This window comes from Rhinolophus sinicus, chromosome 17, assembly GCF_057876585.1.
Source record: "Rhinolophus sinicus isolate RSI-liver-muscle chromosome 17, RSI-T2T, whole genome shotgun sequence".
Taxonomy (NCBI): Eukaryota; Metazoa; Chordata; class Mammalia; order Chiroptera; family Rhinolophidae; genus Rhinolophus; species Rhinolophus sinicus.
Window position 1 is genome coordinate 12,374,993 of NC_142517.1, and position 13,166 is coordinate 12,388,158.

The window sequence follows — 13,166 nt, forward strand, 5'->3', positions numbered from 1 at the left end:
TTTTCATGATTCTTATAGCAATCTAAAACCTAATGGATAGGAAAATTCTTTGAAAATTGCTTTTTATCTCTGTATAATGATACTGTCTTTTTGTTATTAGCTTTAGACCTTAGCAATGTGTTTCCTATCTTAACACTTTATTATTTTCTGAAATATTTGGCTTGTAAAATATCAGAATAGTAACATAAAACATAAAAACAAGAGGCTGCAAAAGTATGTTGAGATATGAATGAAATAATTTCTGATGATATGAAAAATATGTTTTTTTCCAGCATGTTTAGTTTGAGTTTTGTATGTAAGATGGTGAGATTCTTCATCTCATGAACCTAATTAATTCTCACCAAGGATATTGGCTTCCTCCTTGCACATGTAAAAAAATAATAATTATATACAAAAGTACTCAGTGAGATGAGGGGCTATGATTCTTTTTGCCACCCAATAGTGACCTAATCAAAGAAAGTTATTTAAGCTAATGCACAAATCTTTCCATAAACCTTTTTCCCCACTCAGTTGTATTATCAAGTTTCGTGTTTTTCTCTTATTGTCAAAAATCATCAAGACCCCACATTCTTTGAAGGAAATGTGCTCTATACTGCTTCTTAAGTTATTATTCACATAAAGTCTATGTATGCAATGGAAGTATTTCAGGAAATATGTAGCAGTGGAAGTATTTCAGAAGTATGTTGAAGAAGAAAATGTTTAAAGCCCCAAATAAATTAACAATTTTTTCACCATACCACACTATCAAAATATTCCCTATGCTGTACATTACAACTCCATGATGTATTAGATTGGTGCAAATGTAATTGAGGTTTTTGCAATTATTTTTAACCTTTAAACAGCAATTATTATTATTTTTAAAGTTTATTGGGGTGACAATTAGTTTAGTGGTTACCAGAGGGTAGATGAGGGTAAAGGGGATACAATATATGGTGATAGAAGGAGAACTGACCCTGGGTGGTGAACACACAATGTGATATATATAGATGATGTATTACAGAATTGTATACCTGAACTCTATGTAACTTTACTAACAAATTTGCTACTTTACCAATTTATTAGGTGTTCCAAGTTTGCTCCCAGGGGCACAGTAAACTGTAATCTAATATCTCCCCCCAAATAAAAGCAAAAGTGAAAAAAAAAAACAACTTAGCTGACTAAAACTAACAATAAAATTAGTAGCATATTTGGAAGTCAGAATGAATGAGTTTATTAGATTATATTCATGTGGGTTTTCATCTATATTGTGAATAAAATGCAAGAACAAGAATCCCATTAGTTTAGTAACATTAATTCATTGCTCATTAACATAAATTCCATTAAATATTCTAGTAATACATTTCATTAATTCTACTAGTTTCATTAATTCATTCAATAGAATCAATAATTGAATTCAGTGTATGTTAGTGACAGTTTTCTGGCCAATACTTTGTGACGAGAATAAAGGTGAAGAGCAGTTGATCAGTGAGTTTTTCCTGAAGATCATGAAGATGGTAGATATTTAGAAGTTTCATATTGCTCAAAACGTCAACAAGTTGATAAATAGAAGCCAGATCCACATGTTGGTCTGTTCCAGGATGCTTGGAAGTTTCTGGAGGCAAATTAATATGGTCAGCAGAATCTAGATCTATAGCCAAGGGAAGGGAACCCACAGACTCCATAACCCAGGGGTCTGTAGCCACTGGAACCACAGCCCAGGGAATAACAGATCCTGGATCCATAGCCCAGGGAGTAGCTGCTGCTGGACCCACAGCCCAGAGACCCTGTGTAAGTTGACCAGCAGGGACTGCAGAGTGTGGAGGTCCTTGGGCGGTAGCAGGACATCTGGCAGGGTCTGGACACCACACAGGACGTCTGGCAGCTGCTGGGCCCACAGTACGTCTCCTGACAGCCACTGTAGAGAGAAGAGCCCAGCTGGCAGGTGCTGGGGGAGCAGCAGTCAGTGCTGTAGACCAGGTTGCTGGGGTAGGAAGAGCCACAGCAGGAGTCTGGGTAGCGCACGTAGCCCCTAAGGGAGCGGAAGGAGAACTTTCCAGAATAGCAGTTGTGGGACATATTGACGGGAAATGTGAATGACAATGAGAAGATTCTGAAGTTTAATGTCACCTCCTGGACTGGGTCATTTTTATACTCTCAGCCATGGGTGTGGCATTCTACACAGTCATGGATTCTCTGCTTGGAATTTCTCGTTTCTATGTGTGTAATTCAATAATATTTTCTGTAATGGCATATGAATAATTCCTTTCATCTCATGTTTATGGGTGAGTTCATTGGGTTTTTTTATAGCACTAAACCAATGAACTATTCCAATGTGAGAAATTGTATGACTGTATGCTATTAATGTCATCTAGTCATGACCAGAAAAGCTCCTACTTGTCTCCTTTAGCCAGAATCACTGAGCATTTGCCTGTATGTTGGCTGAGGGATGCTAAGTTCAAAGGGCAGGATTGGAGATGAAGTCACTTTTTCTCTATGTCTGGGAATATAGAAGGCACCCAGTTTGTTGTGATTTCCTTTCCCTAAATTTATTTCATTCCCTAAAATTATTTTCCATGTATTTCATTATATAATACATTGCTTCTCAAATCTATTGGAAAGAGGAAAATAGATAAATTCCCCAAGAAACATGGTGGGTCACAGAGATAAACAAGGACAAGTGTTTAGAGTCAAAATGACTAAGAAAGACTAATTTGAAACAGAGAATCAGTCCAATAAAGACTAATTTGAAAAAGAGATGCCGATTTGTGCACATGTGAAGAGACTCAAGGAGTTAAATATTCTTGAGGAAAGAGGAGATAAGAAGTGACTCTGTAGAGTTTTCCATCTCTGTGTAATTTAAATAAAAACTTTAATATCAATATAGTTTATGGCTTTTCATGTGTACCTTGTCTCTTGTCATTTACATTTACAATTTGTCTAGAGACTCTTCTAGAACAGCTTCCATTCCTTAGTACCTTCTGGATATCTTTTTTTATTTTTTCGTCAGTATTTATTTATTGTTTTAAAGATTTTATTGGGGAACGGGAACAGGACTTTATTGGGGAACAGCGTGTACTTTTTTCCAAGTCAAGTTGTTGTCCTTTCAATCTTAGTTGTGGAGGGCGCAGTTCAGCTTCAAGTTGTTGTCCTTTCAGTCTTAGTTGTGGAGGGCGCAGCTCAGCTCCAGGTCCAGTTGCCGTTTTCTAGTTGCAGGGGGCACAGCCCACCATCCCTTGTGGGAGTCGAGGAGCTGAACCTGCAACCTTGTGGTTGAGAGCCCACTGGCCCATGTGGGAATCGAACCGGCAGCCTTCAGAGTTAGGAGCATGGAGCTCTAACTGCCTGAGCCACTGCCCGGCCCCTTCTGGATATCTTTACTTTCAGATCCTTTCACACAATTTTCTCTTTCATTGAAAACAAAACAAAACAAAACAAAACAGAACTCTTTTCCTACTGTACTTTTTTAAGATTATTTTTCCACTGTAAGAAATCTAAACATCTTTTTTTTTTTTTTTTGTATAGAGCTGTCCATGCCAGGCAAATCTGAGCTAAAGTGAATACTGGATTCTCTCCAGTTAGAAAGACAATAATTTCAGAAGGAAATTAGTAATTGCAGAAGGGAAAAAGAGGACTGAAATATAAATGAATTATGTTTAAATACTCATTGTTCACAGCACTAATAAAATGGTTTGTGGTTCTTAATATATAGGGAGAAGTAAACAGTAATAAAGTAAGAATGACCATAAAAATCTCTTAAATTGCTTAAAAATTAAAAGCCTGGAAAAAATAACTTAAAATGTTAATATTATAGCATTAAAATATTTTATTACTTCCCAGTAGGTAAAAAAAAAGTAGGTAGAAAGGAACATAGAAGCTGAATCAAATGGCAACAAAATAGTAAATACGTATGTAAAAATCTGAATGTGTTAATAATGAAATTAAAATAATATGACTAAGCAATCCATATAAAAGACAGAATTTCAGACGGGGCTACAAATCAAAACGGTTTTCTATTTTCTATTTAAAATAGATTTTTCTTAAATGTAAGGAAACAAAAAGGAAAAGTAAAAAGATATATCAAGCAAAAGAAACAAAAAAAATGACAATTCTGCTTTATTAATCCCAAAGTTTGCTATATGATAAGAAATGTATTAGATATAAAGCAAGATATTTCTTAACGATTATCCTGTCAGCCTTCCAGGATGATGCACATCATTTTATTATTCATTTAGAGGTTGCCCTAAAGCCATACCATTGAATAAAGTTGCCACTAGCCACATCATATTAAGCTTAATTTATATGTATTAAATTAAATTAAAATTCAGTTCCCCAGTCATAGTCACCATATTTCAAGAGCACAACAGATACATGTGGCTAATGGATACCATATTTTGGAAAGTGGAGATAAAAATATTTTCAACATCACAAAATTGGACAGTGCTGCTTTAGAGATCACAGGATGCATGTTGATTTGCTAAATGAATACTTTTACTAGTTCCTGTATAATGCATGCACGCTAGAAATCTTAACACCATTCATCCTTACCACAATTTATGTATGACTATGCTAAGATTTTCTGCATTTTAATTTCATGTATGCTTATTTCATATATGCTTATTTACATTGATGTATGTGTCCGTGTTTTTATAGGTAACATTGGCTTAAGTTTGCCCAATACATATCTTTTGTTTACTCTTCATTCCTTCCTCCATGTTTTTGCTGTACTCTGGGGTCATTTTGCATTTCACTACATATAACTTTTACTATATATTTTAGTGCTGGAAGGCTAGTGACAAATTCTGTAAGTTCTTGATTATCTGAAAATGTCTACATTTCCCCTTCATTTGTGAAACAGATACTACTTAGTCAAGTATTTTAAAGTTTTCTTTCTTCAGAAACTTGAGGATATTTAATTGCTTTTCTACCTTCCTTCCTTTTTTTTCCCTTGTTTAAATTCAGTTGTCAACCTTATTTTTACTTTTTAAAGGTAACTTGTATTTTTGTATTTTTCCCCTCTAGTTGATTTAAAATTTTCTCTTTTTCTTTCTTGTTCATCAGTTTGAATCCAAACTGATGTCTAGGTGGGGCCTCTTCATATCTATCTATCTATCTATCTATCTATCTATCTATCTATCTATCTATCATCTATCTATCTATCTGTCTGTCTATGTATCTATCTATCTATCATCTATCATCTATCTATCATCTATCTATATTCATATATGTGTATAGACACACAGCACACCCTTGTTTTAGGACTCTAGTTGAAATTATGTTAGACTTTTCCATATTCTCTGAAGTCCATTTAATATTTCTTAGTGTGAATATATTCTAGTGAACAATCACTAAGTTTCTCTCCAGCTATATTTAATTTCTTTTTAATCCACTCGACAATTTTACATTTAATTATTGCATTTTTCTATTTTAGTATTTCTACTTGGTTCTTTTAACATGTTTCAGTGTTCTGTCAAACTTTCAATCTACCCTTTTATTTTCTAAGCATGTAAATTGTAGTTATTTTAATATCTATGTTTAATATTTCCATTTACTAAATCTCTTGCAAGTGTGTTTCTACTACATGGTATATATTTTGGATTTAGTCATTTCTTAACTTCTTGAAGTCTGGTAAACTATTCTTGCATATCAGACTATCACTATCTCTATCTCCATATCATCTATATCTATATCTAGCTATCTATAAATCTATATCTGCATTTACATTTAAATCATATCCATGTAATGATATAATTTAAGTCTCATTCCTACATCTTGTTAAGTATTGAAATGATTTGGAACTGAACTTTGTTCACAGGAAGGGTGAAATATTTACGGTTCAACCTACTCCTAAAATGCTGTTCCAAGTCCTAGATAATTTTTGCCAAAAACCATTGGAATTACTAAGGTTCAATTTTTTTTTTTTTTTTTTTTTTTTTTTTGGAATGGACAGAGGCAGATGCCTTTAATTGGGTAATAGAGGGCAGCAGAGCTCTCAGCCTGGAGCCATAAGGCCAGCAGACATGGCAGAGTTTGCAGTAACAAGATTCAGGAGATGGACAAAGGTGAAGCAGGGCTGGGCATCCAGCCACTGGATACCAGTGACCTCTCTGCGCCAGCATCCAGAACAGATTGGGTGGGGCGTGGAGAGGGAGCCAAACAAAGTCCAGAGGCAGCCCGTGAAACAACATGGAAAGTGATTCATGTAAGGCTGTCAATGAGGGAATCCCGCATGCTGGTAGCAATGGTGCTAGGCTTGGCATCGTTCAGCTTGAAGACACTCTCTATCACTGACAGCTCTGTGCTGGTTGTGTCCAGGCCACAGAAGGCACACCAGTCGTTCACCACCATCCCAGCGGCGATCACATCGCTGCCTCGGTTCACAGTGCCCGCCACAAGGGGAACCTGAAGGAGAGAGGACAGCTCATCTTGGTCTTCAACTGAAGTCTTGGGATGTACCAGCCCTCCCTGATTGCTGAAGACACAGTAGCTTCCTACGAGCACCTGGTCAGCAACTGTCTGTCTGAAGACTTCAACTTTGAGCACATCAGCCAGGATTTCTTCTGTTTCCCTGTCTAGGTCTGGGTGGACCAAGGCCACATAGTCATTGCAGGTGGTGACATTGCCCAGGGCTGAGAGCCGCTCCTCCACCCGCCGGATCTGTACTGAGTCCGGGAGGCAGTTGCGAATATGTTGCAGCTCCTGGTCGGTGGTGTTGTTGGGCACCAGGAGGCCATGCCTGTTACCCACACACATACGCCCAATGATGCGACAGCCAGCGATGGACGCGTGCACCACGGGGATGGTCTCGGAGAGCTCGCCCTCGAACACACTGTAGAAGTTCTCTGACCCGCCAATGGCCACCAGGCAGTAGGTGTTGGTGAGTTTGGCAAAGCAGCCGATCTCACAGTTGTTCTCGAACGACGCTCGGACCGCCATGAGGCCTGGGACCAGGTAACCGCAATCTCCTCCACACGCGACAACAAACCCTTCTCCACCCTTAATCCAAGGTTCAATTTTTGTTATCTAAACTCATGAGTCTCATCGGCCTCCTTTGTTTGATTCAACAAGCCTAATCTAAAAGTAGTCACAAATTTTGTGAGTTCTTTTTGTTGTTGTTGTTATTGAAGTTAAAACCTCTCTTACATGTCATTCCTGGTCATTTCTGGACATTTTCACATATATTTTCTTTGTCTAGACTTTTTTAGAAAAAAAAGACATTAATTCCAAATATTTTCTTCAGTTGTAAGCATATCGATTTTTACCTTATTCCCCATTAGGAATAAACTTGAAAATTATAACTAATCATTGGATGGAAGATTTATTTTATAAAATATGAAAGATTGATTAGAATATGAGAGAAATAAGATTAAGAGTGTCCAATTACCATACTATTTTAGTGGTTTGAATGGAAGGGGATGAAAACAAGAATTATTGTGATTTAATATGTAATACCTCTTAATGATGACGTGATGGTTACCCATCAACTATTTTTAACCATATTTGTCATTGCCACACCATATAGAATCTCCTTAAATTTTAAGTTAACTAAATTTCCAATTTTACTTGAATATACAAGGCATTTTCAGTTTTTTCTGCATTGCTTATTCCATTTCATCTTCCCAGATTTCTCCTTACCCTCCCTCCAATACTCCTGTGTCTTTGCAATTCAAAGTACACTCCATCTTCTAAATTGTCATGGGACAGGTTTTTCTTATAAGTTCCTTATTTTCTTAAATTTAATATAAAAATTTATAATGTATATCTTTCTCTAAGGCTTATTATACAGCCTAGAGAAATAAAGGCTGGGAATATTTATTGAACATATTTTAATTCTTTCTTCTCAGTTTTAGGTTTCTTATCAAAGCTATTTGTCTTTGCACTTTCCTATTTCTGGAAATACTTTGCCCAAGAAAACGAAAAATATTACAGAGAGGGGGAGAGAGAGAGGTAATTGTTCTCCAATTTTTTGTTGAGATACCCATTAAATCATCACTTTTGATGATATCAAACATTTATAGTTTTAGTTTAAATCATGAATAAAAATGAAGGTGGAATGTGAACCTTATGATTACATAGTCTTTAAATTTCGTAGCATTGCTCATTGCATATATATAGCTAAAAAGATCCTATTGACTACTCATCAGTGAGATGCAGGTACTTGATCACTTTTACCAACAAAGAGTGAGTAATTTCAAGCAAATTTACTAAAAATTCATACATAATCATTTTCATTTATCTTCTATTTCATTTTTCCTTCATGCATGACACTTACCATGTAAATCAAAATACTAGTTTTGTTCTCTGCATTTTTTATATCATCTACTCAGCTACTTTATAGCTGTTAGCATACACATGAGAGGCCACACCTTAGGAAGGGATCGATCTAATTCCTGATTCTGAGATTTTAATTTATTAAAGTCTATATATTCAAACAAGAGTCTTCAACTACCTATAGTTTAAGAAAAAATGTCTGAGGTCCCTTGCAATTAGTTTAAATATCCAAATTCTTAGGATTTCAAAACCTATTTCCATGTGCATATTAATGTTTTCACAATCTCTTTCATCTACCAAAATCTAAACCCCAGTCAATAAACAATTAACAATAATAACCATAACTAGATATCTGAAGCAATGAATTTATTAGATTATAATGATTTGATCTTTCATACAATTTTCGAAGAAAATCCAATAACATAAATTCCATCTCCAGAGCAGACTTTAGACTTCATTTTGAGTTAGTACATTAATGTAGAATTTTTTATATAAAGTTTGTTAGTTATACTTGGGGGCAGAGACAAAGTTAGAATTTGATAATCAGAGAATAAGAGGGTAATTCTCCCTGTAGATGACTAAGATATTGACAGTTATGAGTACAGGCATTGATGGTAGCAGACAAGAAGATTAGAAATTTAATCAGATGATCAGTAGAAGTTAGAGCCACAAGATGGTCTGTAACAAGAAGACTGGATGGTCCTAGAAGTCAAATAGGATGGGCACCAGGATCGAGATCCATAACTCAGAAAGGGGAAGCCACAGATTCCATAACCCAGGGGTCTGAACCCCCTGGAACCACAGCCCAGGGAGTAGCGGCTCCTGGATCTATAGCCCAGGGAGCAGCTGCTGGACCCACAGCCCAGAGACCCTGTGTAAGTTGGCGGGCAGGGAATGCAGAGCGTGGAGGTCCTTGGGTGGTAGCAGGACGTCGGGCAGGGTCTGGACACCACACAGGACGTCTGGCAGCTGGTGGGCCCACAGTACGTCTCCTGACAGCCACTGTAGAGAGAGGAGCCCAGCTGGCAGGTGCTGGGGGAGCAGCGGTCAGTGCTGTAGACCAGGTTGCTGGGGTAGGAAGAGCCACAGCAGGAGTCTGGGTAGCGCAGGTAGCTCCCAAGGGAGCGGGAGGAGAAGTTCCCAGAGCAGCAGTTGTAGGACATGTTGATGGAGATGTGAGTTCAGCTGAGCTACAGGGAGAAGATTCTGAGTTTGAATGTTACTCCTGGACTGTGGCATTTATATACTCCCAGCAAGGGGTGTGTCTCTGTACAGTACCATCCTTTCCATATTTGAAGTTCCTCGTTTGAATACACCTAACTCAGTATTCCTCTTTGTAATTGCAGTTAACTCTCTTCATCTTATATTTAAGAGTGAACTCATTTTGTTTTTATAGCACTATGTCATTGAATTGCATCTGTTACAAGTGCTGTGATGGTATGTAAGCAATGCTTACTCCATCATGGCCAGGAAAGTCCTTCTTATTTCCTCTGTCCATTAGTACTCGTACATCTGCTCTTGTTTTGGCTGGGGAAGACTTTGTTTCTAGGGAGGGGCTTGCAATTCAGTCATCTCCTTTTGTGTCAATGGCCAAGAGGCAGAAATCTGAAATTGATGAGGAACCTCCTAAAGATTGTCCTTACATTAAACCAATGATTCACACTACCTAATATAATTTTCAATCTATTACTTACTATTAGCGACACTCACTACATCCAGTTTAGAGGGAATGCTTAAACATAAGCTGAAGGAATTGAGAAGGGTGACTAGGAATGAACATAATCCTGAACAATCCTTTTTAAAATTTAGTGTTTAGAAAAACGAAATCAAATCTAAAGCAAGAAAAAAGCAACATGGACACCTGTGAAGAAAAACAAAGTGGGAGACACTATTGAGATTATGTAAAGAAACAAGGGATGGGGTAGAGAGAGAGACAAGTCTACCAGGATTTTCTTCTACCCCTCTGGAAAGCTACAGATACTCTACTTCTCAATTCAATCCAATCAAAACAGTTCCAAATGAACTAAATGGCTTTTGTATGATAGATTTATATTCATAAAATGTCCTGCAGTCTACTCTCCCACAACATCTGTAAAGCCCCACCTCAAAATTTGAATGTCTTTTGAGCATTTCTAAGTCATGACAGATTCTGTACTTTTCTCCCTACTTGTGGTACTTGATACTGTACTAGCTTTCTAACTAGAAGTGGATCCAGGTTTTATGAATCTTGAAGTTTATAATTTCAGGGGTCCTCTTTAAGAAAAATAATACAACATTATGAATATAATAGTAGATATAAATGTGGATGCTAATTTAGAATAAAAATAACATTAGCAATTAAAAACTTACAAGTTGACAAAAACCATATATATCAAAAATCAAAACAATAATTTGGTATTCTCATAATCATTAGCATCATCTATAACTTTTCCTCTATATTTTTTGCTGCATAGTCTTTGATCACTTCTACATATGGCAATGATCTTGTCAACATGATTTTCAGTAGAAAGAACAGAAATATAATTCAGTTTTTCCTCTGGAATTGTAGATAGGAAATTTAAATTACTTTTGGTAACATGGAACATTTTTCTTCAACATCATCATTTGTTATTAGTAATGCCTCATCTGTAACATCCTCTGTCCCTTCTTCTCAGTCAGTGCTTCCAGCCTGGGATTATGTGTATCTCAGCGAGGAGTCCCTGATTCATCTCCACATCCCAGTCTGCTGTCCCCAGAGGCTGGGGACTTGTGTGAGCATCAGCTACAAATGTCTATGTATGGACCCTGGGTTTTAGCAGCTTCCTAGCAGGTAGCAGGGCAGAGTCTTGGTTCAAATCTTTCTTGAGGTCAAATCGCCCTGAAGTTCTGAGGTTGATTCTGGATGCTAGAGGTAGTATAGACCCCTCTCTGGATCCACTGACAGTCCCAGGACTACTCTTTTGCCCTCTCTCACTCCAAATTCAAGATAAAAATAGAAAGATGTCTGACAGATTTATCATATTATTTGAATACATCATTATGTTTCCCGACAATTTTAACACAAATACACTGATGCAATATACACCAAAGGTCAAATATGTGATATCAGAAATTCAAGAAGTATAATGTTGTGGCTTATGACACTGAGTGGCAACTCTAATAAAAAAATACAATAAAATTATACTATATACGAGGTATGATAATTAGGTTTGCAAACTCATCCTAGAAAAAGTGCTACATACCTCATTGCTGAATATCATAACAGTCACCTTCGAAGTACTCCCTTTGGGAAGCAATGCACTGATGCCAGCGCCTAGTCCACCCTTTAAAGCAATTTTGGAACTCTCTGGAATGGCCATCAGAGCTGTCATAGTATTACCCTTGATGACCTGAATGTCATCAAAATGTCTTCCTTCCAATATTTCCTTTATCTTCGGGTAAAGAAAGAAGTCAGTCATTGGGGGCCAGATCAGGTGAGTAGGACGGTGTCCCAATACACTTATTTGGTTACTGACTAAAAACTCCCTCACAGACAGTGCCGTGTGAGCTGGTGCATTGTTGTGATGCAAGAGCCATGAATTGTTGGCAAAAAGTTCAGGTTGAATTTTTTCCTGCAGCCTTTTCAGCATTTCCAAATAGTAAACTTGGTTAACTGTTTGTCTTGTTGGTACCAATTCATAATGAATAATCCCTCTGATATATAAAAAAAAAGTTAGAAACATCATTGCAAGAAGTTTGCAAACTTAATTGTCAGACCTTGTATGTTTAAATGATCAACTTTCCCTCAACAAAAAAGCATGTTTACTTGTCATTTTGAAGAAAGGAAGCACAATAGACAACTTCTGCAAGTCAAAGGAATGATGAAATAGCTGCACTCACATCAAACAGCTACTTTTAAAATTTTTATTTTATGAACTTTTAAATTTCTAAATGTTTTCCTATGGGCTCCTAGTCACTAGGATAAAAGCCCTCATCCATGCAATAGTGTGAAGACCAGGCCTTGCTCAAATCTGTTTTCCAAAGAATTTGTTGGAAATGGTTGTCTTATTACAAGTAAGAGTGACATTTTGCTGACTGGAGGTAGGGCCAATGTTCATCAAAATAACAGAATCAGCAACATTTGTCTATAGTGACACCTCCTTCTGACTGCTCTGATGTCCTTCTCTTCCCTGTGCATCTCTCACCCTCCTCACATCCATGTGATGGTAAATGCACCCATTGAAATAATAGACCACAAACTCGAGTCCTCTATCCAAGTCCAACCTACATGGGTTTATCACTCAAGTGTAGGCCACCATGGACTTTTTATCAAACTCTAAATTAGGTGCCAAAATTAAAAAATCAAAACGATTCACATAAAATCTGGTTTTGGATTTCTTTTAAACATTCTGAAAATCTGGTGACAAGGGGCTCCCTTGCTCACAGTTGCCTGGAGTGCAAGCTGTTCCATTCCTATGAGGCGTGCTCCCTGTAATTCCCCACAGTTCCAACCACCACCCTTCTTTTACACCCAGCTCTGAGCCAAACTTCAGTTGCCATTCGTTATCAAACCTGCAGTATAATTTTGTTGTTAGTCAATGCGTCTTTCATAAATGGGAGAATGAAAGATGAATGGAGAGTCTTTGGGTTTTAAAACAATGTGAAAACAAGCTCCCTTGTGCACTTGAAAGATATTCTTCCACATTTAATTGAAAAATACCCTGTATCTGTGTTGATGGATTATGACATAAAACATTAATCATGAAACAAATTATAAGTCAATTAGACTATCTAACTTATGTTTATGATCCTCTGACTTAAATCACTTTATACACCAACAAAATTTGAGTTGGTTTTTATGTGGTAGTCAAAGGCTTAAAATCAGAGATATCTTAGTTTTGAACAGGCAAGAGAATTAAGAATGGGTCATTTTAGAACATACAAACCAACTAGAAAATGAA

At 36.9% G+C, this 13,166-nt stretch overlaps 3 protein-coding genes across 3 annotated transcripts in view; all 3 read right to left on the bottom strand.

Moving 5' to 3' along the window:
• Positions 1 to 1,227: 1,227 nt before the first annotated feature.
• Positions 1,228 to 2,260, bottom strand: LOC141571769 (keratin-associated protein 13-1-like). The gene has a single exon (XM_074333911.2). It carries the CDS (start codon positions 2,053 to 2,055, stop codon positions 1,612 to 1,614), a length of 444 nt encoding a protein of 147 aa, XP_074190012.2. The 5' UTR covers positions 2,056 to 2,260; the 3' UTR covers positions 1,228 to 1,611.
• A 3,659-nt stretch (positions 2,261 to 5,919) lies between these two features.
• On the bottom strand, positions 5,920 to 6,973 carry LOC148754737 (eukaryotic translation initiation factor 6). Its single transcript, XM_088794107.1, has one exon. It carries the CDS (start codon positions 6,910 to 6,912, stop codon positions 6,175 to 6,177), a length of 738 nt encoding a protein of 245 aa, XP_088650233.1. The 5' UTR covers positions 6,913 to 6,973; the 3' UTR covers positions 5,920 to 6,174.
• A 1,627-nt stretch (positions 6,974 to 8,600) lies between these two features.
• Positions 8,601 to 13,166, bottom strand: part of LOC109446496 (keratin-associated protein 13-3-like) — a 111,912-nt gene continuing 107,346 nt past the window's right edge. Inside the window, exon 4 of the mRNA XM_088794067.1 lies at positions 8,601 to 9,437. Within this exon, the coding sequence (XP_088650193.1) occupies positions 8,898 to 9,410 (513 nt within the window). The 5' untranslated portion in view covers positions 9,411 to 9,437 and the 3' untranslated portion in view covers positions 8,601 to 8,897. The remainder of the gene's footprint in view (positions 9,438 to 13,166) is intronic.

Bases quoted from the DNA above. Each gene is read 5' to 3' on its own strand.
- LOC148754737 (XM_088794107.1), bottom strand. From the start codon at position 6,912: ATGGCGGTCCGAGCGTCGTTCGAGAACAACTGTGAGATCGGCTGCTTT.
- LOC141571769 (XM_074333911.2), bottom strand. From the start codon at position 2,055: ATGTCCCACAACTGCTATTCTGGAAAGTTCTCCTTCCGCTCCCTTAGG.